Source organism: Sapajus apella, unplaced genomic scaffold (assembly GCF_009761245.1).
Source record: "Sapajus apella isolate SASKATOON/1434 unplaced genomic scaffold, GSC_monkey_1.0 scaffold51, whole genome shotgun sequence".
Classification (NCBI taxonomy): domain Eukaryota; kingdom Metazoa; phylum Chordata; class Mammalia; order Primates; family Cebidae; genus Sapajus; species Sapajus apella.
In genome coordinates this window covers 14341891-14356384 of record NW_022436991.1, presented here as the reverse complement: position 1 = coordinate 14356384, position 14494 = coordinate 14341891, and the positions used below count along the sequence as shown (strand labels likewise).

The following is a 14494-nucleotide window of genomic DNA, read 5'->3' as shown; positions in this document are numbered from 1 at the left end:
GTGGAAAGAACAAGAGAACTAGAAGTGGACCCTGAAGATAGGGTGGAATTGCTGCAATCTCGGTATCAAACAGAAGAGGACTTGCTTCTTATGCATGAGCAAAGAAAGTTGGTTTTTGAGATGCGGTCGACTGGTGAAGATGCTGTGAACATTGTTGAAATAACAACAGAGGATTAGAATAACACATAAACTCAGTTGATGAAGCAGCAGCAGGGTTTGAGAGGACTGACTCCAACTTCTAAAGAAGTTCTGCTGTGGGCAGAATGCTGTGAAACAGCACTGCATGCTCTGGAGAAATATTTCATGAAAGGAAGTCCGTCGATGCAGCAAACTTCATTGTTGTCTTATTTTAAGGAATTGCCATACCTACTCCAACTTTGGACAACCAGCACCCTGTTCAGTCAGCAGGGATCACCTTCAAGGCAAGACCCTTCAGCAGCAAAAAGATTTCTGCTCTGAAGGCTCAGATGATTGTTAGCATTTTTAGCAATGAACTACTTTTTAATTAAGATATGTACATTGTTTTCTTAGACATAATGCTATTGCGCACTTTATAGACTACAGAATAGTGTAAACAAAACTTTCCTATGCGCTGGGAAACAAAACAATGTGTGTGCCTTGCGTTATTGCAATGTTTGCTTTATTGTGGTGGTCTGGGGCTGAACCTGCAGTATCTCCGAGGTATGCCTGTATATCCTTCCAGACTTTTTTCTCTTTTTATGTAATAAGGAGTAAATAAGTTTGTAGACAGCTAGAGATATAGCTGCTTTTGCCTAACAGTATGCCTTGGTTTTCCTTTACGTAATGTAGAGCAACTTCAGATTTTCAAAATGCCCAGCGCTTTTCTTTTGTGGGGATGTAAAATAATTTCCCTATTGATAGAAATGAGCTCCTTTTATGTTCATCTTACATATGCTAGTGGGCCTGTAGAATAGAGTCCTGGAAGTGGAATTACTGAGTCAAAGGTTATATCCATGTAACAACTGGACAGATTCTATTATGTTATCCCCAAGTCTGATGATTATATTACTAGAGCATATATGTGCTTATTCTTTGAATTTTTTCTTGTAGCTTTAGTCATATGTAGCATTTTATACATTTTAAACAATGTATTGTTTTAATAAGAACAATGTATTGCTTTCCATAAATTTATGTTGTATTTATAACTTTATAAAAGAGTTCTATCCCATCAGGAGTGTGTTTCCATTATTTTCCTAGCCATTGCTGGACTTCTAGGCTGCATCCCTTAAGAAAAAAAAAGTCATTACAAAGAATTCTGAAATGCATGCAGTCATGAATGTAGCTTTACCCTTTTGGGTAATCTTCTTAGAGTAAGTGGAGATTCAGGGTTAAAGGTTAGGAATATTTTGTGGCTCTGGGAAATCATAGTAATTTTTTTTCCTAAGTAATTCTGCCTGTCCTGACTTTTTGGTGCTGTTTTTACCATAGTCCTCCTACCTGCATTAGGTCTCATCTGTAACATGTTTTCTCCCTTGCTAATTTGAAAGTGACAGTGGTAATTGAACCAAGTATTTGATGGGCATGCCGAAGGAAAAGCAGTAAGAGAAACTGGCCTGAGTGTTAAGGTACAGAAAGGTTCAGGGCTCAGGGAGATCGTGGCTCTGCTGGAGCAAGAGGAATGAGGTGAAGAATCCCAGGACTTGGATGACATGCTGGGGAGTGTGCCAGGGGGTGTGCTTTAATAGCTGATAGAGAGCCACTGGAGACTCTGAGCTGAGAAGTGCCTGATGCCCGTGACTGTGAAGGAGGAGTGGGAGGAGGTGATAATGGCTTGCGGTAGGAGCTGTGGACATGACAGAGAAGATGGGCTTCTCTTGTGAGTCGTCATAGGAAAAATTCTTGAGCTAGATAGAGCCCAGGTGGTGTAATTTGAAAACCAAGAACCACACATAGCTTGTGGCTGCCTCAACAAAGTTCGAATCCCAGTCTCACAGGGATGTCATGAACCGACGTGCCCTCTTCCCTCTACAGGTCCAAGACAAGTTGCTGCTATCTGCGTGCCACTTACTGGTCTCACTGGCCACCACCGTGCGGCCCGTCTTTCTGATCAGCATCCCTGCAGTGCAGAAAGTATTCAACAGAATCACTGATGCCTCTGCCCAGCGACTTGTCAATAAGGTGAGGCCCCAGAGCACCCCCGACCCAGATCCCCAGGGCCGTGAGGCTAAGACCTGTGAAAGCTGAAGAAGAAGAGTCTGGCCTTTGATTTTGTACTCAGAGCTTACAGGCCATGCCAATGTAGACAGATTTCTTATGTGTGTGGCACTGACACAGCCTCACTGATTCTCATTGTGCCCATTCTAAGGCAGTCAGTGTGCTGATTCAGGCGTGGAAAAAAGCACCTCCCAGTGTGCAGAAAGGTTTTACTGCTTTGCAGCCTGGTGATTTTAGCCAGTGTTGCGAGTTCTCTTTGCATTCTTTCTGATTCAAACCAGTCTGGTTTATGTTGTCACTGTTATGTGCATGTTCTTTGGCGTTGAGAAGTGCTGGGCAAGGCCTTTTTCTTGCAATCCACAAAGGAGGCTCAGGCTAGAAGTTTAAAAACCGCCTAACAGGAGGAGGGCAGGAGGGCTTGAAACAGGTACCTAAGAGCACCGGGATGTGAGTGCGTTGCTTCTGACCTGGTGCTAGGGGTGTGGATTGTCAGGGGTTCTCCTGCAGTTCTGCTCTAAGTAGCTACTCAGAGGACTCAGAAGTTACCATCTGAGTGATGCCTGAGATTCAGTGTCTGCAGTGTTATTTCTTTCTCTCTAATGCTTCAAGTATGCGATTAAGAGAGGAAACAAGAGCCCCAGGAATGATGATTGAGGTTGGCAGTGGGTTGTGCTAGACCTAGACATGGTGTTAATACCATTTCATTTTCCTCTCCAATTTGCCTTCCAGTTGGACCAAAGGCCCTGCCCAGGTTGTAAGAAACGAGCCTGGGGGCTAGGGCTCAAAAGTGTGCAGCCAGCGGGTACCAAGGGCTGTGCCAGGCATGCTACTTGCTGTCTTTGGCTCATTGATCTCTGATGGATTCCTCTGGGGTTTCTTGTAGGCCCAGGTGTTGGTGTGCCGAGCTCTCTCCAACATCCTGCTGCTTCCGTGGCCAAACCTTCCAGAGAATGAGCAGCAGTGGCCTGTGCGCTCCATCAACCACGCCAGCCTCATCTCTGCACTCTCCCGGGACTATCGCAACCTGAAGCCCAGTGCTGTTGCCCCACAGAGAAAGATGCCACTGGATGACAGTAAGTGACCCCTAGGCTGGGACAGCCAGGGAAGGAGGTAGGCAGGCAGTGAACTTCTTTGCAGCAGATGAGATTTGCCCTGGAGGCTCCTGAGGTAATTGTTTTTGTCCACAGTCTCACAGAGGCTGAGCAGGAAGTCACACTCAGGGGTGGAATCCTGCTACCTATGGAATTCAGTTAAGACAGCAGGTGGACCTATTTCCTAAATGCAGACTGTCCCTTCTCTTATTTAAAATGTAAAAAATGCTGGAGCCCTAAGAAAAAATGGAAGACACTGGTGATGGTGCCTTCCATCGATAAAATATACTTAAAGTGGTTATTGATCTATTTCAGATGCTTATGTGAGCAAGCAGAGCAGTGGGAAAATGATGCGCTCAAGAACTGTCTTTGCAGATTGGTTTCAGCCTTTTTCCAAATACAGATACTGCAGAGGCTTTGAAATAGCTTGGTTTCTTTAAAAAAAATGGCATTTGAAGTTTGCTTGTTTGTATTAAAGAAAGAGGGAGAAAAATGAATAAGGAGAACTCTGGTTTAAATGTAAGGCATCAGATTTCTTGGAAAAATCTCTCTGAAATAACAAATAATACTGTTTTAGAAATATAATCTTTTTTCACAAAAAGAAAATAATAGAACATTATTAGATGGTGCCATTTACAGAATGTCAGCAAAAAAGCTTTGTGAAATGTCAGAAATAGTAATAAATACTCTTTTTAAAAAACAGTACTTTTATAACCAGTAAGATTAACATATGCATATTATTATACAAATGTATTAAAATAGAATAATATAAAGAAGGAAAAAGTAACTCCTAAATCTGACTAGTTTTAACATTTTAGAAAGTAACCATTTTACATGCTTTCTTCTTACTTTCCCTTTTCTGTTTTAAAATATGCTTCATGGTTATGTAGCTGGATGAGAGCAGCTGACATATTGAGGGTATACTCTGTACACCGGCTCTTGCCTTGGTGATCCATCATCAAGTCTCTGGCTATGCCAGCATCAGCTTTCAAAGTCTGGTGTTGTTCTGGTCCTGGTTCTAAGTATTTTTTCAAAAATCAGTAATTCATTCAGTTCTCACATCAGCCTTATGAGTTTGGTACTGTTATTATCTTGATTGATGATTAGCATGAGGAAGCTGAAGATTAAGGAACTTGTCCAGGGCTTGCATCTAGCTGCTGTGGAGTCATGCTTTATCATGTGTAATGGTCTCCTTTCCACACTTGATCTTGCATGGGAGTTATGTCGGTCTGCATGGGCGAGGATATGCTTAGTGGTAACAACCCCAAAAGTGAAGTGGCTTAATGCAAGAAGAAAGAGGATTTGTTGCTCATACTACATGTCCAGTTCGGGTCACACAGTGTGGGGAGGTCACGTAACGACCCAGGCTGAGGAAGGCTTCATTTCAGTGTGTGTGCTCTGGAAGGATTGTGGTGAATTGCATAGTGGTTCTTAAAGCTTTTGCCCTACTTACTACTTCTACTTCTGTTTCCTTGGCCAGAGCCAGCTACATGGCCCTGGCTTAACTCACAGGGCAGGGAAGTGTGATGCCACCGTGTGCTGAAAGGATTTGCAGTGTAGTATATGGCTGACGTCTTCAGTGAGCACAAAGCTCACATTTGTGCTGACTGCAGGCACTGGTTGAGCACTTCGTATACATTATTTCATGTAACTTTCAGTGTAATGCTGTGAGGTATGTCTTATCCTCATTCCACAGTGTTGAATGCAGTTTGGAAAGTTTCATTTTTCCCATCTCAACTTTATATTTTGTTTCTCAAACCAACAGAGTAGCCAAAGGAATAAGAAAATGAATAACTGCATCTCGTTCACCCAGATTCACTAATTGTGATTTTTTGCCACGTTTGTGCTCTCTTCTCTGCAACACACTTTCTTAAAACCCAGCTATTTAAGCTGCAGATAATTGACACTTGGTCCCTGAATACTGAACCTTTGTATCTATACAGAACAAGATGTTAAACATTGTTACAGTCATGTTATTTTAACATGTAGCCACATTAACATTTTCCCCAGTTGTTACCGAATTGTGCTTTTTTGCTTTAAAAAAAAAAAAATCTGGGCTGTAATCTAGGATGGTTTCACTGTGTTTGGTTATTATATCTCTTTAGTCTCCTTTGATACAGAAAGGCATCCCTGGTTTTTGTCCTTGATATCACTGGCCTTTCTGGAGTCCAGGCCTGTTTTCCTGTAGTATGTCTCATAGCCTTGTTTTGCCTGATGGTTTCCAGCAGGTTGTGGTGTAGTGGTGCGTGTTCGTGTTTGTGTTTCCTCTTGCATTACTTCTGTTTGTCCCATCCTTGGTGGTGCTCAGTTTGGGTGCCTGTTTGGAGTAGGGCCTGCTGGTCTGTCCGTTGGGAAGGTGCTTGGCCGGTGTAATTGCTCAGGACCATAGAGAAAGTGGGTGCGGTCAAGAGTTGGACTTGGGTCTGAATGGCTCCAGCTCCTGTATTTTGTATCACTTTGCTGCATTGCCTCTTTCTGCTTGAAAACAACAACAACAACAACAAAAAGGTTTGTAATGGTTTTATAATGTCCTGTCCCATGGAAATGCAACAGTTAGCTACCCATTCTCCTGTTATTACATACTTAAAGTGCTTTCATTTTTTTACTTCTACATTTTTGTAAATACATCTTTTGTCCTCGTTTCAATTTCCTTAAATGCCTGAGGTCAGCTTTTGGTCTCTTGACTGTTGGTTTTTCTCCCTAAACTGCTTCCCCTGTGGCCCGTGCGTTCTTGAGGAAGTGGCTGCCCTGAGAATGCTTTCCTGGCTTGGTAGAAGTCCGTGTGCTTGTAGTTGTGGACGGCTCCCTGCTCAGCAGTGTGGGTGTGCCTTTCCTTTACTCTCATTGTCACTGTGACTGGGGAACCAGGCCTGTGGTGAGAAGCGTCTTCCTTCACCCTCAGCCCTGTGAGTGCGGTGATGCTCTCTATCCAGGTTTTCAGATGAGGCAGTGGTAGGGCCAGGCCAGCCTCCATCTGCCTCCTGAGCATGTCTTTCTGTTGTACCTCCTCCTCAAAGCTGCCGCAGCCCCATAGAGGCTGCTAAACACTGAGGTTTGGGGGATCCAGAGAGTGCTACCAGGTGGGGACAGCTCTCAGCCCAGCTCTGGCTCAGCTTCTGGTGGAGCCAAGATTGAGTGTGCTAGGCTCAGGCCGAGCCATCAGCTGGGGAGGCTGGTGGGAAACTCTGCGTCTTTAGGGGGTGACTCCACTCACATGGGAACGATAGCAACATCCCCATCCTAGATTTTCTTTGATGGCTTGCACACTGCTAGCATCGTTCAGAACCTTTTCTCTGATCCCCACTGCAGTACTGCCCAGGTGAGGCTGTCGGCTCTCCCTAACAGATGAGGGTCCTGCCCACACCACGTAGCCTTCGGGTCACCTGTGGTTCATAGCTAGGGCGCTTTGACCTCTGGCCTGTTTGCTGCCCACTACATCTGTTTTCCCTGTGTGCTATATGGAGTCAGAAGTCATCTCAGGTCACAGTAGTGTCAGCATTATATATTGTCAATAATGTAATAACAATAATTATATGTCTTATCAAGCTATAGGCCTAATTGGCTGAAGATGGATCAGGCAATTTATTCCTGCACCCAGCATCATTACATGTGCATGGCAGGTGTTTGTGGGATTACTGGGCTGGAGTAGTGTCCTACTGAGGGACAAGGTTTGAGTTCCATGTGTCCATACTGGCCTGTGGTCATGACCGTATGACATTCATTTTCTCACCAGTCTATTCAGTCTTTTAGATTTGATTAAATCCAGGGCACCCAACCTGGGGGTGCATTTATTTATCTTTTTTCTTCTGTGGACTTGTTGCTGATGGCCAGAGGCAAAAGAGAGGCAAAAACCTGAACAAGCAAGCAGGCATCTTCTCCCCAACGCACACTCAGGCATCTGGAGTCCTGGCAGGAATAACAGTAAAAACAAAAACATAAAAAAGAGAGAAGAATTTATGTTTTAATCAAGAGACTGTTCCTTTAGTGAGGCTCTTTGTGATCATCTTCTTGGTACCTTTGCAAGTTTCCTCCCCTTCCCTTGTGTCTCCTCTTACCGTACATTCTCCTCAGACAGCTCATAACCTGCAACTCATCTTGATTCGCAGCCAAAGTGATTATCCACCAGACACTCAGCATCTTAGAAGATATCGTGGAGAATATCTCGGGGGAGTCCACCAAGTCTCGACAGATTTGCTACCAGTCGCTGCAGGAATCCGTTCAGGTCTCCCTGGCCCTCTTTCCAGCTTTTATCCATCAGTCAGGTAGGAGCTGGCCCAGAGGCCTCACTGGTGGGCGGTGCTAACAAGGGTCGGAATGCCCGCTTAGATCTGAGAGCACACTGAGTTGGTGCAGGACAGGCCTTGACTTGCTTCATGCAAGGAAACCCAGTACTGAAGGGAAAGGGCAGTGATGTTTATTTGGGGAGTCTGGGGTCAAGACCCCATGGAAAAGTGAGCAGAGCCCTTCATATGGGCCTTGGTACGTGCGTCGTGTGGCATTACATCACTTGAGGATGCTTGCCTTACTGAACAGAAGTGGATGAGAGAGTAATGGGGGCATCATACAAAAGAAGACAAGAGAGCTTTTTTGGCTTAGTTCTTCTTATTTTGTGGCAAGATGCATTTGCCAAGATCATTCCCCTTACCCTACTCTGTCACTGTCTCACTGTCAGTGACAGAGGGCCTCTCTAGCTCTGTGGATGTACCTGCCCAGCTCTCATGAGAGCATCATGCAGTCTTGTCAGTTTACAAGAGAAATATCAAGCACTTCTCAGTCAGCAAATATTCATTGATTGCCTCCTGCAAGCAGATTGTGTGCAGTTAGAGCTGAAACACACTACACAAGATGATTGTTGAGATCTGGAAGTGAAACTGCACCAAATATAACTGGTATCTGCAATTAATCCATCTAATGGACCAGGGCCATGCACCCTAAATACACCTTCATTATCCACTTTCAGCCACTTAACCCCTGACCCAGCTGCAGCGATTATTAGTCATAGAGGGAAATGGCTGGAGCACTCAGGTGTTGACCCAGTTGAGCTGTTTCATCAGTGTGGGCACAAAGCGATCCCTCGCCAGTGAAACTCTAACCGTTACTGGATGTCAGGCAGTGAGGGAGGTTCGAGATGCCCTTCATTTCCCGTAGTGAGCCACCAGGTGGAGGTTCCCTGTATAAGAACTATTTTCTCAGCATGTTCCTAATCATTTTCCACTTTCCGTCACTGGCCCTGATGGTGTTGGGGAAATGTTTCCAGCAGGAAGCCGTAGAGAAAGCTGGTAGTGCAGATTGCAGGAGCAGGTCGATGAAGCTCAGGATTCTGGTTCTGACTGTGTGCAAGCCTCTGACGGTGTCTCTGTCCCTTTCCTCAGATGTGACTGATGAGATGCTGAGCTTCTTCCTCACTCTGTTTCGAGGCCTTAGAGTACAGATGGGCGTGCCTTTCACCGAGCAAATCATACAGACTTTCCTCAACATGTTTACCAGGTAACCACAGACCCACCATCCATGATTTTCAGATTCAAGGGACAAGTAGTGGGTGTGGTGACAAAGTGTGGCTTTTGGCTCCTGTTCTGCACTTGCCACAAGCATGGGGTTTCATGCTGGCCCCCAGAGAAACGTGGTTGCTCACTGTGTGGCTCTCTCATTTGTAGAGAGCAGTTAGCTGAGAGCATCCTGCACGAGGGCAGCACTGGATGCCGGGTGGTGGAGAAGTTCCTGAAGATCCTGCAAGTGGTGGTCCAGGAGCCAGGCCAGGTGTTCAAGCCCTTTCTCCCCAGCATCATCGCCCTGTGCATGGAGCAGGTGTATCCCATCATCGCCGAGGTAGGGGCTCAGGTGGTCATCTCTGTGGCCTCCCATCTCCAGATGGGGAAGGGAATGAGATTTCACAGAAAATACATTGCATTTTAAAGTTCATTTGTTAGTTTAATATGCTTATAAAGTAGTTTTTCCCAAGGAAGAAGGCCTTTAGGGTGGTACAGTCCTTTTATATTGATCGAGTTCATTGGAGCTAGTCTAGTATAGCAGTTATTCCACAGGGTCAGTTGCTAAGATCAGTTTCCTGTGGCAAATAATTTATACCTTTAAGTGACTCTGGTTTTCTACAGCAAACAGTCTAACATATGTACTTTCCTATTAGAAACATTCATGGTCTCGAGGATACAAGGCAAGTGCTTGGAAACATTCAAACAAACCTTTCATTATTACAGGAAAGCAATGTCCTTCTTAGAAAACAGGCAGGCATGCAGCATGACAAGACCCAGAATAAGTATAGATGAAATTTCAGTTTTTGGTAATAGTCATATAAAAAAAGAGCTAACCTTTAACTGAACTGAGACTGGGACAGGTCTGGTTGCTGTGCATTACGAAACACTCTGGACCTGTGAGGCTTCTGCCGTGGACACTTGTGGCCCCTGGTGTCTGTTTAATTTTAACCAAGGTTGAATTGAATATATGTGGGCCTTCCAATTTTGAATTCCACAGAGACATCTGGAATAAGGGATTGGGGAGTTGGATTCAATGAGAAAACACTGCTAAGCCTTGCCCCTTGTCCTCTACCTCCTCTCAGAGTCCTGGCTGCCAGGAAAGAGAAGACTGGCCCAGAGAGCCTGGTTCCCAAGTGCTCTTTAAACCCTCCTCTTCTCTGGGGAGCAGAATCGCTTTAAGGCGTTGTGTCTGTCTTTAGCTTCTGTGGCTGTGTAAGACCAACAGTTTAGCAGGACAGCATTTTTTATCCTGGGAAAAGAAACAAGCAAGAAGATCTGACAGATCGAATAGAACAGAAAATCTGTACTCCTAATTGTTCATCCACTTGGTAGCTTTTTTCCTAGTGTGAAAGCTGAGTGCTCATGAGAAAAAAGGGCTCTTGGCACTGACCCATGCATTCTCTCTCAAATGTGGGCCCTGTCTCTGCTGAAGAACTTGCAGTGTGAACTGCTGACTCCAGGGGCTGGATGCCTTTTGCCCAGGCAGTGACAGGCATGCGGGTGGAATGTTGACACTCAGCCTGCTGTCACCAGGCATCTCCTAGGCATCTTTGCTGCCTCAGGCCCAGGCTGGAGTGGCTCCCCAAGCTGCAGGTCTGAGCGTCTGTGTCTTTGCAGCGTCCCTCTCCTGATGTGAAGGCCGAGCTGTTTGAACTCCTTTTCCGGACGCTCCATCACAACTGGAGGTACTTCTTCAAGTCCACTGTGCTGGCCAGTGTCCAGAGGGGCATCGCTGAGGAGCAGATGGAGAATGAGCCCCAGTTCAGTGCCATCATGCAGGTAACATGGGGTAGGGAGGCTGCCGGGTGACATCCTCTGACCTGGCCACTGCAACGAGTCCTATCTTTGAAGCTCCACAGCCTCAGGTCTAAAGCTCAGTTCTGCCTCTTAGTATTGATGAAGTGCATTACTTTCTTGGAGCCTCAGTTTCTTCATCTGTAAAGTGGGGTTAATATTGCCTGTGTCACAGGTTGTTGTGAGGTTAAATGAGATGACATACACAAAGTGCATGACACTTGGAGATGCTTGATGAACGTCAGTTCCGCTGACCATGTGGCATTGTTTCCCCAAGTGTAAAGAGCCTGCCTGTGCCAGTCACCTGGGGCTTCCTGAGCAGGAACTGCCTGAATAGGAGTCTCCACAGGAGGTCCCCGGACCTACACTGTGGTTCTGACTCTGACCACACTGGGACAAACACTGCCTCACGAGGTAGCATTCACATTCAGGGCAGGCGCAATTGTCCATCTGAGAGAGTGCACTCTGGGGGCTGAACGCCCCTTGCTGTGGAAAACTGGAATGGCATCCCTTCACCTGGATAGCCTGCGTGCTCTGTGGCTGCTTCAGGCATGCGCCCAGGGTCTGCACTCAGGTGTCTGATGTTTTCATCTGAGTCTAGGTTGCGGGGAGGGGGTCTTTTTTTGTCTTTTCTCTGCATGCTTTTCCATGGGGAAGTGAGAGGGATTTTCACCCTCCCTCCAGCTCCCTGTAAGCACACAGCATGCACGTGGGGACACACACACACAGTCTCTCTCTCTCTCTCTCTCTCCTCTCTCTGACTCTTGTGTTGAATTCTTTTCAAGCACATGCCCTAGCCCTGGCCTTTCCATCCCTGGTACCCATCGAGGCCTCAGGTCTGCAGTACTTGAGTGTTTGCGCCCCACCTATCTTTCTCTTGAACGCTGTCCTTGCCTGGAAGACTTCTTTGGCAGACGGTGCCTCGTCCCCCACTGGGGGCTGGTGAAAGCCACTTTGGAGAATAGCTTCACAGTTTGGCAGTTTCTTATAAAGTTAAATGTGTAGTTCCTGTATGACCTGGCAACCTCACTTCTAAGTATTTTACCCAAGGTAAATGAAAGCATATGTTCACACAACCTGCACACAGATGTTTATAGAAGCTCTTTCATAATTGCCAAAAACTGGAAACAATTTGAGTATCCAGCAGCTGAATGGATGAACAGGCTCGTGCGTGCCTCCAGGGGACTGGCACCCGGCAGTAAGGAAGCGTGGATCCTTGGTACAGTCGGCAGCATAGATGAGTTTCACATGCATTCTGCCAGGTGAAAGAAGCTAGATCCCAAAGGCTATGCACAATAGGATTCCATGCCATTATATGACATTCTGGAAAAGGCAGAACCAGAGGGACAGATGATGAAGAGTGATTGCCTGGGGTTGGGGGTTTGAGGGGACGTTCTGGGCGGTCGAAGTGTCCTTTGTCTTGGTTGTGATAGTGGTGGCACAACTCCACAGGTAGGTCAGAATTCATAGAAAGATAAACCTCAAAAGTTTTACTCTGTTACATTTCCATGAACCTAACTTGAACAGTGAGTAAGTGGAAACTATTGGTTACCATGGAGATCTCATTCCCACTGCAGGGATTACAAGGTCTCCTCTGGCAGCTTAGGGGCCCAGGCACAGAATGACAAAGCAGTCGCCACTTATTTGTAGGAGTTTCTGCAGACCATCGGCCTCCCCCACTGCAGCATGGTCACTTTCAGTTGGAGCAGGGTACTTTGCATCCGTTTGTGGGGTGTTTCTTTTTGCCCCTGAATTAGTAACTTTTTTTTTTTTTTTGAGATGAGTCTTGCTCTATTGTCCAGGCTGGAGTGCAGTGGTAGGATCTTGGCTCACTGCAACTTCTGCCTCCTCAGTTTAAGCGATTCTCCTGCCTCAGCCTCCTGAGTAGCTGGGATTACAGGGGCCTGCGACCACGCCTGGCTAATTTTTGTATTCTTTTTAGAGATGGGGTTTTACCATGTTGGCCAGGCTGGTCTTGAACTTCAGTGATCCGCCCACCCCGACCTCCCAAAGTGCTGGGATTACAAGTGTGAGCTTCTGTGCCTGGACTGAACTAGTAACTTTTATACCCAGAAATTCCAAAGCAGTTTAAAAATGCTTTGCTTAGCCCCCAGGCAGGGGCTTAAGCTCCAGGCAGAGGCTCCTTGATTACTTGGCTTGAGGGGAGGCAGGCAGGTAGGCAGGCAGGCTTCAGTGTCTGCTGAGATTGCTGAGGGATTTGACTAGAGGTGTGAGCTTCTTGCTTCACAGCCAGGTCCTGTGATGGGTTTCTAGAGGTTGGTTTCAGAAGGTATATATGAGGCCATAATAAGAAGCAAGGCCTTGTGCGGGAGGCATTAGCTCTGAGACTTAGGAGGAGCATCCCAGAGGTCTGAGCTGCGGGCCAGAAGCATCAGGACAGTGGGTGCCCTGGCCCCGACACTTGTTTTTCTGACATGGGGTAGATGTCACAGAAGCACTTGGTCTTGGGGAGTTTAAATGCAGTTTATAAAATGGTGGTCTTATTTCCTAGGCTTTCGGACAGTCTTTTCTCCAGCCTGATATCCACCTTTTTAAACAAAATCTCTTCTACTTGGAGACTCTCAACACCAAGCAGAAGCTGTACCACAAGGTAAGTGCCCCAGCTCTTGGAAAAATTCCTCCATCAGGGGCCTCATGGCCTGCATCTCACCCCCAGTCCACTCACTGGAGAGTGTGACAGAAAGTGGGTGGGAGCCGGGACAGGTCCCTGGGGGCCCAGCTACCGCTCACCCGGTCTCTCTGCCTGCAGAAGATCTTCCGGACCGCCATGCTGTTCCAGTTTGTGAATGTGCTGCTCCAGGTCCTGGTCCACAAGTCCCACGATCTTCTGCAGGAGGAGATCGGCATCGCCATCTACAACATGGCCTCTGTCGATTTTGATGGCTTCTTTGCCGCCTTCCTCCCGGAGTTCCTGACCAGCTGCGACGGTGTGGATGCCAACCAGAAAAGTGTGCTGGGCCGGAATTTCAAGATGGATCGAGTGAGGAGGGAAAAGGGCTGGGCTAAGAGGAGGGCAGAGTGGGCACTCAAGCCTGGAACCTGTGCGGCAAGGAGGGGCACGTTAGGGCCTCTGGGTGTGGTCTGTGCCCACCCTGCAGCCTGATGGTAGCTCATGAGCTACCTGCTGACCTGGTGCTGTGGCTGGATTGAGGGGCACAGCCCTTTCCCCAGTCTTGGTGTCTCAGTCATGGAGGCCCTGAGTTCCTGGCCCTACAGCCCCTCCATTTCTCTTGGCATCTCTGTTCATACCCAGGGCCCTGCCATTCCACGCCTGGGTGACGAGTCCCAGTGGGGCCAGCATTGGAGTGTGCCCAGGCTTCCATTCAGGCTGAGATGGTTGGTGCTTGGGAGCTACACTTCTGGGTCTCCAGAGTTACAGGTGGGACCCAGTGAGACCACCTGGCCTATCTTGGGATCTTTCCGGACTGGCCCCAGCTCAGCTTGGGCTGAGTTGCTGCCAGGTCCTGGGAGGAGCCCTCCTAGTACTCACCCTCTTGTCCCACTGCTGCCACCTGTGCAGGGACTTGTCAGGTGGGCTGTCCCCACCTGTGGAGCACAGGTGAGAGGCCATCTTTTGTTGGAGCCTGATGGTGCCTGGGGCTTCCTTCCCAGATGGGGGCTGGCCTGTTCTCTTCCTGTGTGTGTCAGGTGGCCAGGCTTCTCTCTTGCCTGATAGGCTCTTCTGGGAGCTTTTCCTTGTTCTACTTTATACTTGAGGAAATGAGGAGAAGAAATCATTTTCTCCCTGGTCCTCTTGGGGTTCTTGACCTGAGTCCTCTGTGAAGCAGCTTGTCCACGGCTCCACCGTAGTGCTCAGACGCATGCACTGCTCTGTCACTGGCGTGAACCCGGTTGCCTGTTTCCTCATTTGCCACGTGTGGCAGGGGAGCTTTTGCTGCTTAGACTCATCCTCCTCTCCTTTGT

General features: G+C 47.2%; 1 protein-coding gene across 2 annotated transcripts in view; it reads left to right on the top strand.

Moving 5' to 3' along the window:
* Window positions 1-14494, top strand: part of XPO6 (exportin 6) — a 121485-nt gene that overhangs the window by 104232 nt on the left and 2759 nt on the right. For both annotated transcript variants that reach the window (XM_032243039.1, XM_032243037.1), the window contains exons 16-23: window positions 1993-2139; window positions 3059-3248; window positions 7373-7528; window positions 8639-8753; window positions 8921-9092; window positions 10373-10534; window positions 13062-13160; window positions 13320-13550. In XM_032243039.1, coding sequence (XP_032098930.1) covers window positions 1993-2139; window positions 3059-3248; window positions 7373-7528; window positions 8639-8753; window positions 8921-9092; window positions 10373-10534; window positions 13062-13160; window positions 13320-13550 — 1272 coding nt within the window. The remainder of the gene's footprint in view (window positions 1-1992; window positions 2140-3058; window positions 3249-7372; window positions 7529-8638; window positions 8754-8920; window positions 9093-10372; window positions 10535-13061; window positions 13161-13319; window positions 13551-14494) is intronic.